The 24,468-nt window shown below is 40.8% G+C and overlaps 1 protein-coding gene across 1 annotated transcript in view; it reads left to right on the top strand.

The window, feature by feature from the left end:
• ZNF318 (zinc finger protein 318) overlaps positions 1-15,565 on the top strand; it is a 33,263-nt gene extending 17,698 nt beyond the window's left edge. The window contains exons 4-10 of the mRNA XM_048843588.2: positions 778-2,190; positions 4,501-4,600; positions 5,803-6,089; positions 8,511-8,714; positions 9,189-9,288; positions 10,436-10,554; positions 10,999-15,565. Coding sequence (XP_048699545.2) covers positions 778-2,190; positions 4,501-4,600; positions 5,803-6,089; positions 8,511-8,714; positions 9,189-9,288; positions 10,436-10,554; positions 10,999-14,559 — 5,784 coding nt within the window. The 3' untranslated portion in view covers positions 14,560-15,565. The remainder of the gene's footprint in view (positions 1-777; positions 2,191-4,500; positions 4,601-5,802; positions 6,090-8,510; positions 8,715-9,188; positions 9,289-10,435; positions 10,555-10,998) is intronic.
• The last annotated feature ends 8,903 nt before the right edge of the window (positions 15,566-24,468 follow it).

Raw genomic sequence — 24,468 nt, 5'->3', positions numbered from 1 at the left:
ACTGAGTATCAGTATTACTTTTTACAAAATCTTGCATTTTTCATTGGTTTCCCATTCAAGTACTGATCAGGCTCAACCATGTTTGTTATGAGAAATAAGATTACATAGTTCAGTCACCAATTAAGGCTAGCAATAAAAACTCATTGGTATGCATTTAGCATTATTGTGATAAAAGAGATGCTTGGCATTGCCTCAGGTTTCATTTAATCACTTCAACCAATATCTCATATTGATCTGCTTTGGTTTTGTAGTGGTGGTGTTTGTAGTAGAGGATACTTTGAAAGTGAAGGGTCTCGGCTAGATATATTAGAGGAAGCCCTATTCAAGGGAGAATGAGTTGCATGCATACCCTGTATATAAGTGATTGAAAATAGCCCCAATCCACACAGTCTTACCTGTATTTGAGATTGGTCTATCTAGATACATGATTAAAACCTGTGGCATAGCTCTCTATCTCATAGAAGTTCACAGAAGAAAACTTCAATTTGTGAGGCTGCTGAGAACTTGTAATAAAATGCTAAGTGGTTGTGCATGTGTATTCTCTTAAGCACCCATAAAAACATCTTAATGACTTCCCAAGTAACTACATGAACTTTTTTATAATACTTACCTTCTTTTCCTTTGTTCCCTTTCCATGGTTTGTTGCTCTCATGTGTTGTCTTTTCTAAATTTTTGATTGTAAATTCTTCAGGTGAAGTGACCCTGTCTTTTTATTTGTACTCTGAGGTGCTTATCCCCCTTTTGGGGTGCTGTAATAAACATTCTTTTCTTTTTCAGCTTGAGGGCTTTCCAAGCAGCTCTCCATCCAGCAAAGATCTCCCTCTTCTTTCAAGTCATTCATCTTTGTCCCAGAGCAGCAGCAGCACTCCTTTTGCCTCTGAAGTGGAGAACTTTCTCAAACGGTTTAACACAGACTCTGTGGAATCGGCAAACAAGGAATTGCATGATGGTGTATATGAGTGGAATTCACTTCCTGGGCTTCCCAATGACAACTTTACATTTGAAAAGAAGTTTGGAAACTTCTTAAGTCACAAGGAGAAGTTGGAACCAAAATCAGAGCCTGCAGACCGTCATACTGACTTCCTCCTCCCTCATGAGAGGGCCAGTCAGGATGGCAGTGGCTTCTCGCGCATTCTGGGCATGATGGCTGATTCTGCCAGTGCTCAAGAAAAGAGAAGGCGCAGCTTTCCTGACATTGAGGATGAAGAAAAATTTCTTTATGGTGATGAGGATGAAGACTCCAAAACAGAATCTTCCTCTGTTCAAAAGCCCCCAGTGAGTTGTGGGAGTGAAGTTACAAGCCAGAAAGTGAGTCCCCCTCCTTCTCCAGCTGTAAAGCTAGATTCTCTGGAAGAGTCCAATACAGAATATGCAAAGATTCATGACTTGCTCAAAACCATTGGGCTTGACATTGGGGTGGCTGAAATTGGCAAACTGGCTGTCCGCACGCAGGAACGTCTCCATGGCAAAAAGCTGGCATCTCATTCTCCTGATCGTCACTCTTCAGATTCCCGCAGACTGGAATCCTGGGAGATGCGCCGCAGCCGGAGTGACACTCGTTCTCCAGAGTCAAGCCAGCAGCGCTCTGCATCACCTCCTGGCTCTTTCCAGCCATCCAAAGAGACATCCTCTCTCCAGAAATCAGAATATTCTCAAAGCAAAGCTGTGGGTCAGGAGATACCTGCTTGCCCACCAGAACAGTCTGTTCCTTCTGTGTCTCTAATCCCTTCTGCGCCGCCTGCTCCTGCCAGTTTGCCCCCTACCTCTGTTTCCCAATACCAGATTCCAAACTATCCACAATTCACTGCAGCTCAGATGCCACAAAACTATCCACCTCCCACAATGGCCCCTCACGCCTATGATGCATATGGGCACTATATGGCTTATGCAGCCTCTGGCTGGCCCATGTACCCCCCTCCACAGCAGCCTAACCCTACACTGCCAGAGGCTCATGGGCTTCTCACAATGGCAGTGCCAGCAAACCCCACACGCCCAAACCTCCGGGTGATTGAGACAGTTTCCATGGGCAAAAATCCCCCTAATATCAAGAGAGGTGACTCTGTGCTCATGCAAATCCCCATCACGACTACCACTTACTCCAAAATGCCCCTTCGGCTTGCCACACGCCCACTCAAAAGTACCACGGAAAAGATCTCCGATGAAAAAAATCGGGCAGCTCAAAAGCAGAAGGTGAGTGTATTATTTGGAATTATAAATATTTGGCTAAACCACTCAAATTTAGAATCATAACTTGTATCTGTGTTTGTTTTTCAATCCTCTTTGACACAGCAAGGTTTCTTGGTTAGATTGCTAGTTGCTGCTGATGCTCTGATGAAATAATTGGCTTTTCATCTTCAGAGGCATGTTTTTCCGTGTGCTTGCAGTTTAACAATATTTATACTGAATTCACTTAAACCGCAACAAGTCATATGCTCTTGGGCTGTTGCTGAGCAGTTTGGGAGGGAGGTGCAAAGCTGATCACCTGCAACCAGCTAAGAAATGGCTGAGGAATACATGAAGATCACTATGTTATGCTTAAAACATTACAGGAGCTTGGAGTATCGACAGTAGTAGGCATTTTTTTTTGTTTTGTTTTTTTAAACAGGTGAGTTTTTTATGTATCAGCAGGAAAAATAGTTGTTAGAGAAGACTATTTTCTGGTGAGATGGGGAACTGTTGAGCCTTTGAAGGTAAACAAGCTTTTCTGATTTTTTTTTTTTTTTAAATACAGTGTAGTGATAGCACAGTGCTGGATGCATTAGAAATTCTTAAATAGGTATTAAAGGACCAGATTAAACATCACATTTAAAAAAAATTTTTTTTGCTACATTTGTTTCAAGTAACTCCAAAGGTTCTAAGAAGTGGAAGAGATAGGAAAAAATATTGTTCTTTGCTTTTTAAATTTACTTAGTGCATTTGACAGCATTTTTTGTGTAGTTAGTTTCCCTGTATCTTTTTGTATAGTCAGATTGCCTGTTTGTGTGGGCCTTCCACATAAGATCAGGGATTGAAAAATGTTTTTAAAATAGCCTTACAATCATATTTTTCTGTTTATGCTATAGACTTCTGCCAGCATAGCTATATAGTGTGAAGAGGTGTGATCCCTGGCTGACATAGCTGTACTGGAAGAAGCCCCTAGTGTTGATGCAGTTATAGTGGCAAAACTATGCTTTTACCAGCTTGTTGGGGCAGGGTCTTAGTGTACTGGAATAAAGCACAGCTTTGCTGGTATGGCTGCATCCACACTAGGAGTTCTTTGCTGGCATAAAGTACCGATATTCCTACTGATAAAGCACTCCTAGAATAAAAGTATAGTAGCATAAAACTTTGATTGTTAGGGGGACCTGAAAATACTTCACTCTTAAAATTTGACTGGTTGTCAAACTGATGATGTCCTTTCAGCAGTTTATGGTTACAACAACGTTAAGACTCCTTAATGTTAATTTGTATCCCATTTTGTTTTTGTACGGGAGGGACCAGTGTTACCCTCTTAGAGGGTCCTTGTATGCTGCCAGATTCTCCTAGGTAACAAAACCTGGTGAGTCTGTTTAAAAAACAAAGCTGGAGGGGATGAGGGGAAGCTGAAAAAAAGCTTCCAAATTCATTGTAAATGTTTTCCTTAGAACAGGAACATTGTTTTCTAAATGGAAGCCTATTTACATTGAAAATAGGCGCTATGAATTCCCCAGTCCCCATCTCTGTCTGTGTTATACAAGAAGCTGACAGCATCCAGGGACTCAACAGATGTCAGTTGTGTTTCAAAACATAGAGCATTACAAACTGTTTGGTAGCACTGAAACAAAAACTAAATGGTTAAATCCAAGGAGAGTGTAAGTAGTGAAAGCTAGATGTAGGGCTTGGCAGTCCATTTTTCATTTGTTTTCGTTGAAGTGTGCATGCTGTGAAGATATAGCGTGGGATTTTCAAAAGGGCTCTACACTGGACTAACTGCACTCAGCGAAGTCAGTAGGCCAACACCTGAGTGCTTTTGAAAATCCCAGTCATAATGTAAAAAGAATTTGTAAGCTAATGGATTTAGTTTATTCTCTGCCAAAAGGCTATATTCTACAAATAGATGTCACTGGCTTGCGGTAGATTAGCATGAGCCTTGTACTCTCTCCCATAACTTACTGGTGATTGAATTCTTTAAAAAGTTAAATTAGATTTTCTGAGAATAACTGCATTTACCAGTGCAGTAGCAGCAACAAGAATTAATGCAGTTCAAGTCTAGATATAGTGGTGACTTTTTTCTTGGGTTTTCGTTGGATTGAAAAATTGACACAGATACAAAAAGTAACTCAAAAATGCGAAAAAAAAAGTGGATTTGTTTATTATATTAAAAAGTTAACAGCAAAAGATTATTTTGAGAACAGTGATTAGAATAAGTGACTGACATCCAATGAACTGCAAAGGGGTCCTAGCAATCACTTTTGCAGTATTGCTTTATCTGTGCTGGAAGGAGATGGGAGTTTCATGCCCTTCTCTTCCCAATCTTTTTAGGTCATAGAAGAGAGAGAGAAACTGAAGAATGACAGAGAAGCAAGACAGAAGAAGCTCTATTATCTCAAGACTGAATTAGATAGGCTACGTAAACAACAAGGTACTACTGCTTTCTTCTCCTCCTTCCCTTTTCTCTCAGGATGTACTCCAGAGGCCCTATGTCATAGTACAGATCAGAATAAGTACAGATCAGAAATAATAGTTCAGAATATGAGTACAGATCAGAATAATAGTCTAGAATATGAGATTTAATGTTTTCCCACCCAGGCACCCCAGAATTTTTTTTGAAAGCAGTGACTGTAACATTACCATCGTGCGTGTAGGCAAATGAAACAGCCATTCTGTAACCAGCAGTTGCTTACATGTCTTTGGAATTGGAATCTCTCTGTAGTGACCCAAAGTATGTAGGCCACGACTTGTGCCCAACTTTCTGAAATGTACCATTGAGCAACTTGACAAATTAAATTTACTTCACTCTGTACATTGCAGTGTGTTAATGTAGCAGAAATGGGGGCCTGTCAATTTACCCTTCACTTACTTGTTTTTATTAAATTTAGTCTGGAGAGAGAGGATAAATTCCTCTTTGGGGAGGCAAGATAGTTGAGGTAGTATCTTTTATTGGACCGGTTTCTTCTGTGGAAGGTACAAGCTTTTGGCTACACAGAGCTCTTCTTCAGGTCTGGGGAAAGAAATCCGAGTGTCTGAACTAAATACAATTACAATCTATCCTAACCGGTATTTAGTGCAGACACTGATTTCCTTCCCCAGACCTGAAGAAGAGTTCTGTGTAGCTTGAAAGTTAGTACCTTCCACCAACAGAAGTTGGTCCAGTAAAAGATACTACCTCGCTATCTTGTCTCTCCCATATCCTGGAACCAACATGGATACAACAACAGTGCAAGCAATCTCTTAACAGAGTCAAACATATTTTTGGGTAATTTCAAACTTTTGTTTAACCAACAAAAGATTGAATTCTTCCTTCATCCCAGGAAAAAGTGTCCTTCAGGACAGAGTTTGAGATCCATTTGTGGAGCAATGCAGGGAAAGCCAAGGACTGCTTGTTTGCTCAAAAGTAAGAGGGAAATTTAAGTTTCTCTCTTGGGGTGTGAGCTGACTCCATTGTGCCTATTTCCCAAGAGCTCAGCTTCATCCTTCTTTCCTTTCTGGTCAAAAACTCTAACTAGATATTTCCTAGATATTTTATAAATTTAACAGTTAATTATCTGACTGGAATAATTGTACATGTTTTAACATGATTTTCCTCTTGCGCTTCCTACTCCTCTACCTCCTCATTTGGCTCAGGGGAGATGCTGCGGAAGAAAAGGCGGGAGAAGGATGGGCACAAAGACCCTTTACTAGCAGAGGTGAACCGGCTGCAAGAAAACATTATGAAGGAGATTTCTGAGCTGCACAAGGAGTCTGATGCAGCAGAGAAGAAGCAATCTGAGCTTGACAAAGTAGCCCAGATCCTGGGGATAAACATTTTTGAAAAACCCCGGAAACCATCCATGGAAACTAAAGAATCCACTGAAAAAACCAGCAAGTCAGAGAATGCAAAAGGTCTGGAGAAAACGCCCTTTTCCAATAAGGTAAAATCTTAGACTTGGGTGAAAAACGATTTCCCCTCTTTGAGAAGAGGGCACTGAGGAGGTGTCTGTTCCCAGCCACTCACTAGGAGATCAGGGCAAGACTTATTAAGCTAACATTTTTATATGACATTATTGGTGCACACATACATACATGCCTGTTCACTTTTGGGGAATGCCACCACTCTTCATATGGGCTCTCTACATTTAAAGGGGTAACAGTAACCCCAGAATAGATTACCTACATTCCAGAGGATAGTCCTAAAACTTTTATGTAGGTCACATGTACAACAGCCTCTGAAGAGGGGTGTATATGTTTGGGAGATGTATGAACCTAGTTTCTGAATGGGTAACTTATATATTTGGAGGGGAGATAGTATTCACCATAAATTTGTTTTGTTTTGTAGGTGTGACCATATTGTGTATTTTGCAAAGGGGTTGGTGGGGTTGCGGCAGTTCAGACTATGGAGCATTCCACTCTTATTACTTTGTCTTATGTTGTTTGTACGCTGTATACTCATAGTCAACTGATTTCCTTTAATGGTTGCTCATTTTAACTTGGAAAATTCTACACCCTCACCAGGAACAGCTGGTATATTCTTACAGGCACATGGAATACTGGGGTTAATCTCTTAGATTCACCTAGGAGTTTGGATTGGTAGTTTTTTAATAAAAAGAAAAAGAGAAAAATTGGTTGTGACCTTTTCTAATCTGACATGAGGATTCTGAACATTTTTCTTGGCCTTGGGCAGGGCTGAAACAAACTCTCCATGGCATGAGTGTATCTGTCTCTGTGGCAATATTTTACAATCTATCTGTCTGCTGAGACTGGATAGTCAGTGTGTGGTGGCACAGACCCATTGCAAATATGGAAGTTGAAAACATAATACTAGTGGTAAAGAAGTGAAGCACCAATTTTGCAGTATTGCCTGTTAAACAAGAGGCCCTAATAAGGCTGCTCTCCTGCATGAGCTTTTTTCCTTTACGGTTTCTGTTGGTATTGAAGAGAGATCCTGTGATCTGCATGCTGCTCACTTTCAAGCGAAGAAGCATAAAAGGAGGTGAGAAGTGACTGCCATCTGTCATTGGGTCAATATGATCATTCCAAAGGGATGTGACTTATTGGGGTCTGTCCCTGCCATACAAAATGCCTTGTAGGACCCCAAATATGAGAGTGTATATAAAATTAACAGCATAAGCAATCCCACTTCTTAGATATCATGGATACACTTCCTTGTTCTTTTGACCAATCACTTGTTGCCCTGTACATTCTCTGGATGAGAGAATGCTATGTTCACTCTGTTCCTGAGCAGTCAGTAGTTATGGAAGTAGCCACTAGGTGTGTAGATCTCTTCCGGCTCTATTATCAAAGAGAACTTCAAGTAGGGATCACTAATGAGAAGATATGGAGTGGTCATATAGTTGGATTTGTTCGACACTGGGAACTGAATAACTTGGAGATGGTGCAACAGATCCATGCTTTGTGCCATCTCAGTTACCTTAAAATGTTAATTTTTGAGACAGTTGCACAGATTAGAAATGGTCCTATGATGCTGTTTCACCCAATCAGAATGTAAAGCACAAACTCGGTATTTACTAAATGGCAATATCTACAGGTCATTGTCTGAGCCAACAAGGCTGACTCAATCTTATGTCCCTCTTGGGTATTGTTTGATTTTTTTCACTCTCAGATTTTCACCTGTACCTCAGATACTCATTTTGTTTATTTTTAAAAATGGTGGGAGTCTTCTGCTGTATGACTTTGGCCTTTACAGGTCAGTGTCCATTAGCATAGACTTCAAAGCGTAAAGCGCTAGCGTCTATTCCAGGATGTATCTGAGCACAAGACACACGTTGTATCACATAAACTTGGGTAAAAGAGGCTTCTTTTTGGCTCCTTAGAAATCATGAGCCTGTTGGAAAATACAAGGCGCTTGTTTAGTTTTGCAGGGTGTTGTTCTTTGCCTGTTAAATAGTTTTGAGTTAAATGATTCAATTTCTTTTTATTCTGTTTCCATCCAAGTTATTTTTACAATAACCGCAGTATGGCAGTAGGGAGTTTTTTAGATATTCCTGGCAATGTTTAGCTGGTACTCCTAACTGGCACCACTCGGGTACATACACTTACCCCATAAAATGGGGAGGATGCTTACCCTGGGGGTATTTGCTCATTTGGTTCCTTAATTACATACCTACTATCTAGCCATTACATCTGGGAATCTTATTGGAAGCTCTTCATTGGCCACACAGCATCTGAGTCTGCAGTGCCAGCTCACTGAAACGGTGGACTTAGCCTGAGCGTTGACTAGCAGGTGATATATATTTTTTGTGTGTGTATGGTCTCTGCTGGAGGCAGGTTTTGAGTTCCAACACATCGTGTGTCCTTCCATGTCTTAAAGAAACGTTTCCTTGTGTTCCATTTAGGAATCAAAAACAACAAATGAAAAATCCAGAGGTAAAAGTCCCAAGCCTGCAGAATCCTCTTCTCAGTCGTCCAAGCATCCTTTCCAGTTGGCCAATATTTATGAATATTATGATGCAGGGAACCACTGGTGCAAAGACTGCAATACCATCTGTGGGACCATGTTTGACTTTTTTACACACATGCACAATAAGAAACACAGACAGGTATGTGTCAAGCCTCCTTCATTAAGTAGATTTTATGTTATAAGGAATTACACACTGAAGTATCAGTCACAAAATTATCCTTTGCAAGAGAGCCTAAAGTGATATTGAACTCAAGAGCAATTGCCTAATGTAATTTGCTTAATGTAAAGCTTCAGCAGTTTGTGTAACTTGTTTATGAGCGTAAATGGGGCTTTTGTATCTAGTTCAGTAGGGCACCAGTTTTTAAAATTTGCATTTCAAACACCACCTACTTGTTGATTTGATTTATCTGTTACCTTTTCACAGGTTATTTTCTTTATAACAAATCACAAGGAGGGAAGGGGAAAGGGAATAGAACATAGTTCGTGTACATATTTGTATTCTGATTTTGGTTCTCACTGTATTAAAGTGATGTAAAAAGAAAAAACAAGAAGGGTGTATTTGACTTGTTAGTGTAATGAATGAGCTTGTATGCCTCTGTCACTATGCAAATAGACCCTGGATCCTTACAACAGACCTTGGGCTTCGAAGACCCAGAGTGAGGCCAAACAAGACTTCGTAAAACGCATTGATAAGATAACGGTTCCCGCCAAAGGTAACTTTACTTCCTTTTCTCCTACATATGATCTTGATCTGCCCTCCAGCAGGTTCCAGCTGCTCTGGGAGAGGAAGTCCAATGGTTTTGATTGTGGTTCTAGATAGTGTGTAAAACCTTGCTATGTATGGGAGGAGTATGGTAACCATTCCAAGTTAGGTGGGAATGTTTCATTACCTGATTATCAAGTTTAAAAGAGCATGGAGTGAGATTGTAGGGAAACATAAGCTGTTTTTAACATTTGACTTTTGTGGTGGTTGCTTCTTCTAAGCGTTAGGTGGTTTGTTTCCTTCTCTCCAGACGTTCTAAGATCTGCTGCTGAAACAGTGGGAGTAAGAAAAAGGTTGTAAAATTTAGTGTTTTGGGGGACTTTAGTATTTTAGCTGCTCTGAAGCCTGTAACTTTCCTTTATATATTTGCTTTGGTCCTGGGAATTGCTCCTGAGAGGCCTCTGATGTAAACTTGTTGGGTTCAAGTGACAGAGACCAGAGGAAAGGATTTATAGTGAATTGGGAAGGTATAATGTTTGGATCAAAAAATACTATTGCACACAAGTGATGTACTTAACAGTCCTGCTAGGAATTGATTTACTGTCTTGTGTATAATCTTCTCAATCTGGTGTGTTGGATAATGGCACTGGAGGAAGGATCTGCTGTATGTTAGGTTACAGTAGGTGGTTTCCTGTGGGCACAAAGACCCAATGAATTAAGCTTTATTGAGAAAGTTGCCTTTTTTCCCCAGGCATGCATTGTGGATTTTCAGTGCCTTCCTTTAGAAGGCTTTGTAGTTTTAGGTGGTGATTAGTATTTGAGTGGACTTCGTGTTGGAGATGAGAAAGCAGACAAAAAGCACAAGCACTAGCAGTTTAATATTTTAAGAAATAGTAGTGGATGAGGGAAAGAATTGAAAATAATTCTCCCAGCCATGATGCTGAAGATAGGATGTGTTAAATCTAAGGAGTATTCCCGGTAGTGCAAGTTCCCCTACTGGAAGTGTAAAGAATAGTTTGTCCAATTCCAGGAGCATGAATAGGAACATTGCTGGAGGTTCTACATCACTGGTACCTGTCATGGATTTTTTTTTGGCTTTTATTAAAGGTTAGGCATTTTCTTCTGTTTTATTTCTATATTTTCTTTTGCCTTTTCAGGCTCTGAGTTTCTGATTCCCATCACTGGATATTATTGCCAGCTCTGTCATGAATTTTTTGGAGATCAAATCTCAGGAGAGCAACATGTGAAAAGTCATCCCCACAATGAGAAATACAAGGTTGGTACCTGGGGTACTGGCAGTGAGCCATTCCTTGGTTAGCTTCTGATTCTCTCTGTTCCTTCCCTTTGAAATAATACTTGCCTCATGGTTGAGTAGTGTGACCATTTACGACTGAACAAATTAAACACACTAAGAGCAAGAAATAGAATTTACTAGCTTATATAGAGGCTCGTTCATCTGTGTGGTATTGAAGTCAGGCTTTAATCCCAGTGCTGACTTTCAAACATTTCTGTAGAATATAGGATTTAATTTTAATGTTTTCTTAGCATTGAGTTGCAGAATTCTGGGCGTGAAACCCCTATTTCCTGTTTCTTGGCAGGAAGAAGATCTCTATTCTCCTAATAGTGTTGAACTGGCAAATCTAACAAGTCAGAACCGTTCCAGAGCAAAGTTTTATTTCTTTAGTAACAGCTGCTGAGATTGTGCCATTTCTTTTCACAGAAACATGTGGATGAGAATCCACTTTATGAAGAGAGGAGAAACCTGGACCGTCAAGCTGGGTTGGCTGTGGTCCTGGAAACAGAGCGCAGGCGGCAGAATGAGATGAAAAGGAAACTGGGAGAAAAGCAAAAAGAGGAGAAAGATGAGAAGAAGGCAAAAGTGGCAAAAAAAGAAGAAACAAAGAGCACTCCAGAGCTGGGAGAAGGGGTTAGTGAAACCAGTAGTACTCCGGGCAAAATGGATACTGCTGGACGGAAACTTGGTATTAAGCTTAAATTGAAGAAGGAAGAGAAGAAGGAAGAAAAGAAAGAAGAGAAGAAGGAAGAAAAGAAAGAAGAGAAGAAGGAAGAAAAGAAGGAAGAGAAGAAAGAGGACTCAAAAAAGGAATCGCCAACTCAATCTTCCTTTGGAAAGTTCAGCTGGAAAAAGAATGAGAGAGAGGATAAAAATCCAGGAGCAGTTGCAGCTCCCCCAAAGGAGGAGAGTGTTGAAGGAAGTAAAGATAAGGAGGAGGGCAAGTCTCAATCTGGGAAACCCCATGCTAAGCCCATTGAAATTAAGCTCTCTGGGAAGACCGTTATACCACACACTAGCCCCTGGACGCCAGTCGCTTCCACTTCAACACAAGCAAAAATTCGACCCAATCTGCCAGTCCCTACCATGATTTTCAGGAAGTCTGCAACTGCAACAGTAAGCAAGCCAGCACCTTTAAACACTTTTTTGTCTATAAAATCCTCTGGTGCCACCACCAAACCACTACCCGTGGTGAAAGAATCCAATGCAGATGTTCTGCTGCCTCCAGATATAATCTCAAAAGCGTTTGGGGGAGAGGAGGTAATTTTGAAAGGGACACAGGAAGATATGAAAGTGCCAGAGAAGAATGAATCCTCTGAGAAGCCACCTCCCCCTCCACCCTCAATTCCATCCCCAGCTAAACAGGCAGCAGTCATCCCAGCAGATGAAGTGGCGCCAGGGGTATCTGAGAGTGACCAGGAAATGCTGGCAATGCCAGTGCGCCCCCCTCCACCACCACCTTCTACTGCTTTTAGTGACCAGGCTAAAAAAATAGAGAAACGGAACTCTTGTCTGGCCACAGCAAATGCTAAAGACCTCTATGATATATTCTACAGTAGTGGTGGAAAGAATTCATCTGACAGCAAACTTGCAAGTTCCCCAGTTCCAAATGGAGAAAACTTTAACATAGCAAAAACAGAGAGAAGCATAGATATGCCAGCAAATTCTAAACCAAGTAGCAGTCCATCTTCCATGAAAGAAACTTTCCAAAATATAGCTACTTACTCAGAGGTTAGTCAGGTCTACTCAGATGAGGGGGCCTCAGAACCTGAGAAAATAGAAGTCCAGGAGACTTCAACACCCTATACAGAAAAGAGCACTGAAATCCCAAACAGAGTTCAGGGGGAGGTGAGCTATGAATCCCAAAATGTTCTTGCATCAGATTTTCAGGCTAAATCCAAAGAGGAGGAAATCGCGCAGTCTAAAGATCAAGCAGCAGGTGCTTCAGTTCCCTGGGAGAATGAGTTAGAAATGGAAACTATTGATCAGGCAGAAATTAGTAAGAAACTGCCAGAGCCTCAGATACCAGAAATGTCAGTCACACAATTGTCAGAAATTAAAACCGTCACCCATATCCAGAAATCTATAGAAATGAGAGACATGGGTAGAACAAGTGGAGAACAAGAGGTCTGCCAGGAATCCCAAGATCCACAAATAATTGAGGTCCAAGGGAAAACCAGAGAGGAGAAGAAAGACAGTACTGTGGATGCCAAAGCAGATATATCTAATGCTTCTGAAAAAGATATAGAGATGGAAGACTCAGAGTTAACAGGAGCTCAGTTTGAACTTAGTCTCAGACACCCAGAGAATCAGTTACCTGAAAGATGCAATGAAATCCACAAGGTGGGAGATCCCAGTTTAACAGAGGAAAAATTAAGTGATGACAGCCATAAAACTAATACAGAAATTGACAGCCCAGAGTTGCCATATGTTCAGGGTGAATTGGGTCCTGAACGACTAGACACATCAAATAAAGTCAGTGAGGAAAAAGTTTCAGTAGCGATAATGATAGAACATAATGCTTCCTTACGAGGTATAAAACTGGAAAATGTAGTCTTGGAAAGGTCTCAGTCAGCAGTCATTGATGAAGCCCTCCAGACTTCAGAGATCCAAAATAGGGTTTCAGAATTGACAGCAAAATGCCCAAGTGAATTGGACTCCTCTCAAACTAGTAATAAAAACAAACAGGTCATCTTGGTTAGTTCTCAGTCACAAAGTAGTCAGGAACTACTATATACTCAAACAGTAGATAATCCAGAAATAAACAATGGTTCTAATGAAGTCAATGTCCCTGTCACGTGTCTCACCAATGTAGAAATGAAAAATAGCATATTAGTGGTACAAGAAGAGCTCAGGCATGAACATTCAAGCTGTGCGACGTTAGACATCCACCACCAGGAACAGGATGTCACAGAGCTAGTCAGCACCTGCACTGCAAACACTGTTGAACCCAATTCCAGCCTAGAATTAATGTATGATGATGAAAATAATACATTGAGGGGCCCTGAATCAGATATAAAGTTAGGGAATTTTACTGCAGAGAAAGATGCATTAGAAATAGGAGGTGTTGACTTTTCTAGTGCTCAGTCTGATATGGTTCAAGAGCCACTAGATGCTCTACCAGCAGACTTCAGTGTGGGTCGTCTTGGAGGAGGGACCCTTACCCACACAGAAATAAACCAAGAGGTCTTAAGTACCTCAGCAGCTAATGACTTTGACCTTAACACGACTTACTCAGAATTTAGCTTTGAACAATCAGAAACTCTCACGCTAAATTTTAATATGGAAAATGAGAAAGATTCCTTAAAGCCAGAAGATGTGAAACCTAGTGACACTCCCATCCTGAAAGCAGAGTTGGAGTTAGAAAGCATTGATTTCAGTTTGGGGGACATTGAAGTGGAACGTGAACATCTTGGTATCCTAACAGCAGGAATTCTAAATGAGGATACTGAAGATCTCCCCAAATTAGAAACCATTGCATCCATCGGGCTGGAGCCCAGCAAAACCAGTGAACTGAGCATTGAGCATCCAGTGGATGAACCAGAAATTATTGATTTTGTTGCATTAACTTCTGGTGATCAAGAAGACAAATTTTGCACCCTGATCTCTGAAACAGCTGTCCCACACCTTGAGTCACGCTTATCAAATAGTGACACTGCCGAAGTGGGCATGCCTGTTCTAGAAATACAGGGCATTCCTCCAATCTCTGAGATCCTTCTGCAAGTGGAGGAGAGCAAAGACAGCACAGCAGACATTGCTGAAATGCCATCTTTGAGCTGTGATGGAGACAGTGTGGAAAACCAGGCTTCTGGCTGCATTGAAACTGTCCTCCCAGAGCTCAAGGAAACACCTGCAAAGGAGAGTGGCTCAGGGGACAATGGATTGTGCATTGTTCAGAGCAAGACAAAAACTGCTGACGGTAGTTTGGAAACTAACAAGCTAGTTTCAGTAACTGCTGAAAGCTCAGCAGAGAGCCCAGTGGGTTGAAATGGACCCAGCCAGTCTCAATATTTGAGGAGCCGGTGCTGGGATTTTGTTATGTATATTCTTTGTTTCAGTTTAGTATGGGAGTATTTTGCATCCTGCAGTAGATACTGACTAAAGCTTACACTTGTTTTACCAAAAACCAGACACACTTTATTCTGTACATACTGAATTGTGTAAAATGCTTTTCTTGTGAAATTTCACCAATTTCTTTTCTGTACTCTGCCATTAAAATGGAATCTCATAATGTGTGATTTGGTTGTTTTTGTTTATTTTTTGTCTTTTTATTCTTTACCATTTTTGGATGGTTTCCAGTTCACACGTTTCCATCAGTAACATTCCATGACTAGTCTGTGAGACAAGCTCAAGAAAACCCATTCAGAACTTAAGGAAACGGACACTCTTGCAGAAGAATTGAAACTAAAAGTTTATTTCAGATGTAATGCATGATTTTGATTGCTCCCATTGTTTGAAATGCAGAAAGTGTGAATAGAGTTGACTTTGTTTCATGTCCTGTGGTTTGTAATTACTGTTGTATTACACCTGTACTTAAATGGTCTCATACTGTATTGTATAAACACATGTGGATACCACCTCACTAAGCAAGGGAGAAAATCTGTCAACTCACTTTTGAAGAAGAAGACTAATCGGTAAGGCTCCGTGGCCTGACACCTGGACCAGACATTTTGAGGTCACTTACATGATTTGAAATGGCCTTTCTTTCATTGTATTGTGATCCAGTAACTATTTGTGTTAAATCATTTAGCAGCTGCCCTGCTCTGAAGAACCAGAAGATCTGAACCCTGGTCTCAGGAATTGGACTCGCTCGGTGTGCCACAGCCGCATACATGCCCACCCTGAATGGTCCCTGAGCCATTAAACCTGTAGTGTGATGGTTTTCATTTGTACAGTTTGTCAAAGATTAAAGCGTTAAAATGTTTGCTTGCATAAATCTAACATTTTTTTATTTGTTAAATCATTTAAAATAAACTTATGGTAATCAAAAATATATTTTTTCTAAATATTCATTGTTTTATTTCAAACAAGTATTTCATTTTAACCATCTTCAGGTGATGAGAGACACTAATATGACCGCAGTAGAGAAGTAAGATCTCCACCATTAAGCCTGACCAGTAAAGGCTTGATCTAATTCCCATTGAAATCAGCAGAAAGGCTCCAATTGACTTCAGTGGGAAATTGATCAAGTTCTGAATTATGCAAGGTTAGCAGAAAGGAGCAGCAACTTACCATTTCATATTTCTTGTTTTACTCCACGCCAGCCTGTAACTCTTTATTCTTAAAGGTGGACTTACAAAGATAAAAATGGACTGGTGCCCTTTTTGCTTTTTAAAAAAATGCGTGTAAAAGCATTAATTTTTTTCAAAAGTTTTTGCTTTATTTTTTATGTGAGAAATTTAGGTCCCATCTAGGCTGAAAAACTGGAGAGCTAGTGTAAATGGTGACATCACAAGAAAGCAGCAAGATAATAAAAATTAAGCTGTTAGGGGAAAGGATTTTTAGTTAAACTGCCTAAAACTATTTTTTATTGACACTTAAGCGTTTACCATTTTGAATACAGGAAGCCTTTGTGAGTCATCACCCTCTCCTCTTCAATTAAAATGTTATATCTGTTGTAATTGCTTATCTTCCACTTCCCAAAATGCCTCCCAACACAAAACCAAAGAAGACAATATTATGCATTCCTGCTATTATTAAAACACAAGCTGGGGCAGGGGGAGAGAGATTGTTCAAGTCGTCTTCATACATCATAGAGGTACCCTTTCAAAGTTGTGTTTGGGTTTTGTTTGAGTTCTATGCTCTTGTCTTGGGATTCAGTCTCCCTTCTGTATTAGCTTCTGTTCCTCCAGTGATACGTTCTCTGAATGCAACTGATTGCAAATGTCAGTAGATGTTGTTTTTCCTCCTTTCTTTGTATCAGTTTCTTCAGAGAAGTATCCTACTCCCTGGTATCTTTTTTGAAATCTCCGGTGGGAAGGAGAAATCCATTTTCTTGCCAGCTTTGTATGGCGTTCAGAGTTTGTCGGCAGGTGAGGGGGAGGATTAGCTTTAGAATATTAATGGTGACTTTGAACATAGTGAGGGTGAAGTTTACTCTCCACTTTTCTGGGGGCTTAGTCTTCACCTTTCTGGGTCAAAAACACTGTGCATTGGAATTCAGTGGCACTTTTTGGTTACTGCCCTAGTCCAGAGGTTTTCAAAGCCTGTCATCATATGGATCACTAATGTATGAGAATTTAATGAACAGTTTCCCACTCCGTACATCTCCATTCTGCACCACAATATCCCTGTTGCAAGTAGTGTACTTGGTGAATTAGTAAATGCCAAATTACATTTTTTTGAGAAGAAATAATTTGAATCCTGTCTTCCTTTTTTTCTTTTCATTTCCTCTTTCTCCAGCTGCTTCTACAGGCATCAGTGTTCTGTAGTGAGGAGCTTATTTACCCGTAGAAGACACTGTAAATGAGCAGCTAGCACAAGCTGAAAGCAAGAACCCTTTGCAAGCCATAATTTGAGAACTGCTGCCACAATATTTTTCTCCAGATGTTGAAACCTGATTTAAATTACATGTGAAATGATTTTTTTTCTTACTGTACTCCTTAGCAAATATTCATCCCAGAGTGTGGTACAACTGACCGTCTTTGTTCAGTGTGCCTAGATTGGAATAGCAGGATGTTAGGATTGAGATGTACTGACAGACATTGGGATAGGTAGCAGTGGGAGAGCAGGAGCTGCTCAAGAGTAGGATGAGGGTATATTTGCGGATATGTGGAGGGCGGCAGGGAGTTTGTATGGGTCCCTTCACTTTTGTAAAATGGCATAAGTTTTGTTTTTGCTGTGGTTTACAGATAAATACATTTAATGGGTTATCTACTGTACTGATCCCTGCTGCTTGTAGATCTCTAGTCCTCTGACTTGGAAGCCCTAAGTCCTAGGCTGACTTTGGATTCTTGACTCAAGAGTTTCAGGAGGAGGGTTGAGTTTGAGAGGGGTTTTGTTTGTGTGTGGTGGGTGAGTGGTGCCATACTTGGTTACCTCTCCTCCCTGAGATGGCTGTCTGAACATTTTATGTGAAGTAGGAAGTTGCCTTTCATTTCATCTTATAAAGTTGTTGGTTCTATTCATCTGCTGATAAGGTGGAATAAGTAAAGCGCTCTGGAGCATGAATAATATTGAATACGCAAAAAAAAAACCTTTCAAGCACAAGCTTCTTGTAAATTCAAAGAGCAATGTTTGAATGGTACAAGAAGCTGCATGTTTCATTGTGCTATACTGGAGTGCAGCAGAAATGAAGAGCCCTTGCTGTAGTGAATTTAGATCAAGTTTACTGCAAGATACATGGGGCCTTACTAAGCTGCAATGTAACAAGGAAATTCCATGTGAAAGCTGCTGGCCTTCTTCTTAACACTTATCAATGAGCCTAGTATTGGACATCTATAACATCTAACAATGCATGTGGAAAGAGGTAACCCCTTTCAAATAATCTGAAATTACTTGGATTATTTTTGTTAAATTAAGTTTGACTTTCTTGATATAACACAATACAAGAGGACAAACCAGTACAGTTCTTCTAAGGATAAATCTTGTCTCTAACTTGTTGCAATTCTTTGAAATGGTTAACTAAATAATGACAAAAAATTTTATTTAAACTTTAAAAAAGCTTTTGAAAAAATGCCTGTCGGCCATCTTCAGACGTGAATTCTTCCTGACCACATTTGTGTTTAAGGGATAAAGGTAGGCAGCAGAGAGCTGAGATGTAAGGTTTTGGTATAGATTAAAAAGTAGTTAAGGGTTAGGCAAAAAGAGGGAATAACTGTCTGGTTTTCAGCATGGAAAGGGCTTAAAGGAAACCTACAGATAAGTTCTAGGATTGGTGTTTAATATATTAAATATTTGGAAATTAAGGGTGAGTAGAGAGGTGGCAAAATATGCCAGTGAGGTACTAGTTAGGTTCCTCAAGCCTAAGGAGTGTTGAGGAACTTCAGAAGTACCAATCAAAGCCAGACAATGTGGCAACCCATGAAATTCCATGTAGACCAGTGCAACATAAGGCATGTTAAAAGAAACAATTTAAACTTCTCATATACACTGATGAGTTCTGAATTAGTGGTAACCTCACAAAAAAGATCTAGGTATTGTATTTTAGCAAATATGTACACTTAGCACATCATAAATAATTTAGTGTTTTGCCCTGGGGAGAGAAAAGGCAAAAGAAAAGCATGGAATAGGTACTTGTCCAGCACTTAATGCACTGCTGCAACAATGTTTTCATCTTGAGGCCAAACATATTCCAAAAAGGTGAAGGCTAAAACCAGTACTCTGAGGCAGAATCTTTGTAGTGTGCCACCCTCTTTGCACTACTCAGATAGCACAAAGGCAGCAGAAACCACCCATGAGAACCCAGCAGCCCCAGAGATGACATAGCTCCTTTCTGGGCCTCATGTTGCATTCCAGCTATCTCCAGCTGACTGATCCATTGTGGCTTATAGCTGGCGCAAGTTAGAGCCGCCCTCAAGCTGCTGTAACCTGCACTAGAGCTGCAGCACAGACTCCAGAAGCCATATTTGGTGATTGGTTCAGTCCCCGCTTCCTCCCCTCTCTCCTCAGCTGTCCTGGTGCTTTTGTGGGGGATGGGTGCTGTCCTTTGCTAGGCACTCCCCTAGGCTCAGATAGAGCTCCTCTACTGCTCTTGGAGGTCCAGTAGTCATCAGGGAAACAGGTAATGGAGCAGCCAGATTTATTTTCTTCCTCTGTGATGCAGCAAGTAGCTAGTGGGGAGCTGCTAAGTAGCAGTAGCAAGGAAAACATGCATCAGAGCTGCTTCAGGGGAAGTGGTGGGAAGCAGTCATGCTAACCTATTCCCCTTAGTGATGGGCTGATTCAAGACACTTCAGATTCAAAGTTGCAGACTGTAGCTCAGAGAACACAATTTTAGGACTTTTAAATGCAATTTTTTCTCCTTAAAGCAGCTCCCTTTGAGAGCCATGGAGTAGACACAGTGCACTGGAAGTCACTCAGATACAATGATGAGTGTGGTATAAGAACCTAAACAGAACAAAATACACAGTCTTGCAGTAATAGAATAAGTTGTTAGGCGCTATTATGAAGATAGAGGTGATGGCAAATCCATATTACAGCTGTTACATAAATAGATGGTGCTGGTGTCATCTTGATACCTCTGTTGGTTCTGGTTATCTAAACTCAAATGGGGAAGAGCAGAAATTGAAAGGCAAAATGATTGGAGAGGATTCCCATGGGAGGAGAGCTGAGGGATAGGTGACGAGGACTGTTTAGTTTGGAGAAGTAAATAAAAGGATATAGGTACTCCTGCCAATTCATTTATACTTTAGTGTTTTTATTGCCATTTTCCACTATACAAGAACTATGTTGCCCGTAGGTAATTAAAGAGCAACATTTTAAATTGATTTGAGGATTTATACATTGTATAATTAACGTGTGGAGCTTGCTGCCACAAAGTATTATTTCATCAAATGTCTTTGCAAGCTCCAAACAAATGTGTTCTTGATTGCATCTGTAGTCACATCATCTAGGAGAAAATTATAAAGGTCAGTCTGTATGCTTCTTGACATAAACTTGTCTACTGACGTCAGGAAGGAATCCCACACCCCATCTGGTATGGTATGTTTGGTGTGTTATGTGGGGATTACACCTTCCTTGGAAGCATCTCACATTGGCCACTTGGAAACAGGATACAGGACTAGATAACTGGTCTATTCTAATATAACAATTCTTTATAAGAGCTAGATATTATTGTGTTCTTAGGTACAAAATGACCCTTACAGCTGATCCCCAGTCCAGATTCCTGGAAGGACACGAGGGACTATATCCTGTCTCAGGTTTGTAAAGTGACCCGAGGGTTAGCATCCCAGATTAAGTAGCATAAGGGACAAGACCAGAGTTTCTTATTTTCCCCAGTAACACTTATCCCAGTGGTTACCAGTTGCCTGTTTACTGATGTTAGCACAATCCACGATTGTGTCTAGATCAGTTTGTTTGGCTGTTTTCATTCTGCCCTGAGTCCACTTGCCTTTTTTCCAGATGGCATTAAGAGAACTGTATGCCAGAAGGTTTTGATGTGGCTGGGAAGAAAAGTAAAGGGCGCCACAGGGTTGTGAGTGGTATAGACTTAAGTACTCAGCACATGTGTCTGGGTTGACCACCCAGTTTGCCCTGCTCTGTGGCAGACCCTGTCCCCTTCCTGGCTTTTGGTTAATTTTCCACAGGAGTGATACAGATGTTTTCTGGAGCTGTTTGACTGCTGGAATCCTACTCTGAGAAGGTGGGTATAGAATTGCATGCTTTATACAGTTCCTTATTTTCCCTTTCTCTTTGATGAGAGGGCACAAGGTCTCAGGCTGGCTTAAAGCATTGCTGTAAAAACGGAGCCTGTTAATCAGCGCTGAGGCTTTTACCCCCAAGTCTTCAGATGTGCTGTCCATGACCTACCTGTGTGTATGTTTGTTCTTTTGATGGCATCCTAGAAGGGTGTGTATATGTGGACGCTGCTCTTTCTGATATTAAGCAATATATTAAACAGTTAATGTGAAATGACTCTGGATCTTGTGTGCTGTTTATTAAATCTTATTTTCAGTGAAGGATTTTTAAAAACTTTTATTTCATGCAGGTTATTTTAAAGGAATATTAAAAACAGTGTCTGTTTTAGGTGCTGGAGGATGCAAAAGCTGCCTCACTCCTGTTGCCTCCCAGGACCTTTGCTTGTGTGCTGAACAGAATTTGACAATCGTGTGTATGTACTCTGTGGAAGGACTGGTGGTGGCAGGGACAGGATATTTTAAACTCTTACCTTTCTGCACTTCTTGGGTATTTTCCATGCAGCGTGAAACTGACAACTACTCTTAAATTCTTTTGTAAGTTGCCTCTTTTATGTGCTCAAAGCACTTGCAGGAAGTTATTTCACCTGCTTCTGAGGGGGATGCTGCTGCTTTTCACCAAGAAAAATGTAATGAAAGCATCTTAATCTGTGGCTGGCAAGCACATAAAAGAACAGAAACAAATCCAGGGAGAGGACTTTTTTTATTAAATTGATTTATCATAGGTGTTAATTATCCCAGAAAATATTGCATAGGAGCTTGCCTTATATTGTGTGTATATATAATGCAAGTTGAGCTAGTTCTGCTGTGAGAAGAAATAGCTGATCTCACTTGTCTTTGCTGCATGGAAGAAATTCTCATTGTGAAAAACAAATGTCCTCTAAAGTAACACCTGGGCACCAGCCATACTCACTCCTCTTTGTCCCTCTATATAGTCTACATACTGAATTGCCAAGGCTGTGCCTGCTTCTGCTCCACAGATGGTGAATTTCCCTGACTTCTTTGTTAATTTGTCACTACAGAAGTTGAGGATTGGCTAAATGTAACCACAGAAGCACTGAAGTCCTTTCTATCTGGTTAATATTGGAGTAATCCAGTGATGGGCTCAAACAGCAACAGCTGCTCTCCCATCTGTAGGAAGTGGATTCTGCTGTCTTTGCTGCATGTGTCGTGCTTGTAGATCATGTGGTGAAGACCCCATATATCCCTTTTCATCAGAGATGTCCAATATCTGGCCTACCTATTGTAGTTGTGGACCCCAAAACAATTTAGGTTGTGCAGAATGTCAGTTTTCATGTATTTAAAAAGAACAATAAGTTTCTAGCCTTCATGGTTGCAAAAATAAGCTTCCTAATGTGAACGGAGCATGGACCAATGCAGAGATTTATTCCTGAATCTGCAGGCAGTCTGAGACAATAGCAGTGAGATGTAAACTGTCCTATCTCATTAATCATAGCAGGTGCTGGCTGTAAAACCTGCTGATGATGATTTAAGCATTATTTACTTGCTGATCACTTTACCAGGTGGAATGAGATAGGAGTGATGCCCTAGGAGTGGGAATTGAGAGCTGCTGCAGTGAAGGTAAGTGCATAAGGAAGAACAGAAGAGTCAAGGCCAGTGAAGGACAAGAAACATGAGGCAGAAATAGCAGTAGTCCTGAAGCTAAGTGATGCTGAATTTGGTGAAAAGGTATAATACTGATAATGAAAAATATAATTGCTAACTAAAGGTCATATTTTACCCTGAATCTTTGTGAAAACTTCCCAGTGACAGCAGTGGGAGTTCTGATGTGGGGCATCGTATACAATCTCATGGCATTTCTCTTTTTGTAATGGGATAACTTTGGTATGCCACATCAAATTAATTCCAAAACTTCAGGGAATGTTCTAGGTATCAACAGGCACAACCCTTTTGATTCTGGTGCAAATCAGAACACAGGAGAAGCCTCATTCACTGAAAAAGCAGGTCCCCAAGTAAAGAAATCTCTCTGCTTCACCTTCTGCCTACCTGTGTCAAGCCAGCAGTTTAACTTGGTACATAGGGAGATTGTCTATAGGCTGGACTCCAAGAGAAATGAGACCCTTACAAGGAGAGTTTGTAGAGGAGATGGGGTGGGAGAAGCAGAAGGGATGGGGCAGTGGTGACGAGGAAAGCAACAGGGGCTGGAGGGAGAAGTGGAAATGCAAGCTGACCATCTGAGTTTATGCTACTACCAGGAGGAATAGTGTTTTAGAGCAAAACTGGATTGATGCTTTAAGACAGAATGGAATAGAGAAGGACTTGAGCCAATCCCTTATGGGACCAAGACTAGAAGTAGTAGTAAGAACCACTACACCATGTCCCCTTGTGTTATTTATTTCGCTATTCCTTGTGACCACAGTTGGGGGTTAAAATGTGCGGCGGTGTAGGAGTGTTTCACAGCTGGCACTTGTGGCACCAGGCAGGCTGTTTGGGATTGTGAGATGAGCACATTCGCTGAATGTTTGTTATAATGATCAGTAGTGAAACAGTTAATGTTGACATTTAAGTTTTTAAAGTGACAGCTGTGGATGACATAACAGATAACAGCTGGGACAGTTCACGCATCTCAGAATGGTTGTTTCTGACTACCTGAAAATTAGTCAGATATCCCTCTCTTGGTTACACTTGCTTCATAGTTTCAATGTTTTCTTTGCAACCAAAAGGGGCTAGAACCATTTCAAAACTAATGCTTAGATTCCAGATCGTGATTCTGATTCAAGGGGTAGATGCAGATAGTGGCCTTGGAATCATTATGTATGTAGGGCCCTGTATTTAAGTACTGTTAATACAGACAAAAGAAATGTAAAAGAGGATGTCAAGAAACCACTGGTGGAAGGAGTCATGGAAGAAGTGAGTAGGGGATTTGGAGGAAGGTGGAAGAGAACATGAAATAGCAGACTTCGGAGTAGAGGGGACAGCAGTTGCTCAAATATTATGACGACAGGCACCATACAAACCCTTAGGAAGAGACACTGGATGGGTATTGGATTTGTCAACAGGGATAGAGAGGGGAGGCAGTGAGAGAAAAGTTGAGCTTAGTTCTGGAGACTGAGGAAGAGACAGAAGAAGAGATGTGAAACTGGCAGGGGCTAAACAGAATTCTGGGGAATCCTCTGCATAGAAGAGGGAGCTGAAACCATAGCAGTTAGTCACCTAAGAAAAATATAGTAATACTTAGCACTCATGGTAGTACTTCAGACTTTTTACACAGGTGGGTGTTGCTAACCCCATATGCACCTATGGAAACTGAAGCTCCAAGAAGCAATGGCCCATTGCCAAAGGTCTGAAAAGTCATTGACAGAGTTGTGAATAGAATTCAGTCTTGGGGAAGAAAATACAGGAACAAGGACAGAACCTATATTGAGCAGTGACAACAGCTACAGGACACAGCATGATGGTGAACTGCCACAGGAGATAGTGAGGTAGTAGTCAGCTCGGTAGGATGAAAAATCAGAGTACAAAGGACTAGAGAGGGGAAAGTGAGAAGTGATCTAAGGCAACAGAATGAGCAAGAACAGAG

This window comes from Caretta caretta, chromosome 3, assembly GCF_965140235.1.
Source record: "Caretta caretta isolate rCarCar2 chromosome 3, rCarCar1.hap1, whole genome shotgun sequence".
Classification (NCBI taxonomy): domain Eukaryota; kingdom Metazoa; phylum Chordata; order Testudines; family Cheloniidae; genus Caretta; species Caretta caretta.
The sequence above is the reverse complement of the archived record's forward strand: the minus strand, read 5'-3'. Positions and strand labels throughout refer to the sequence as shown.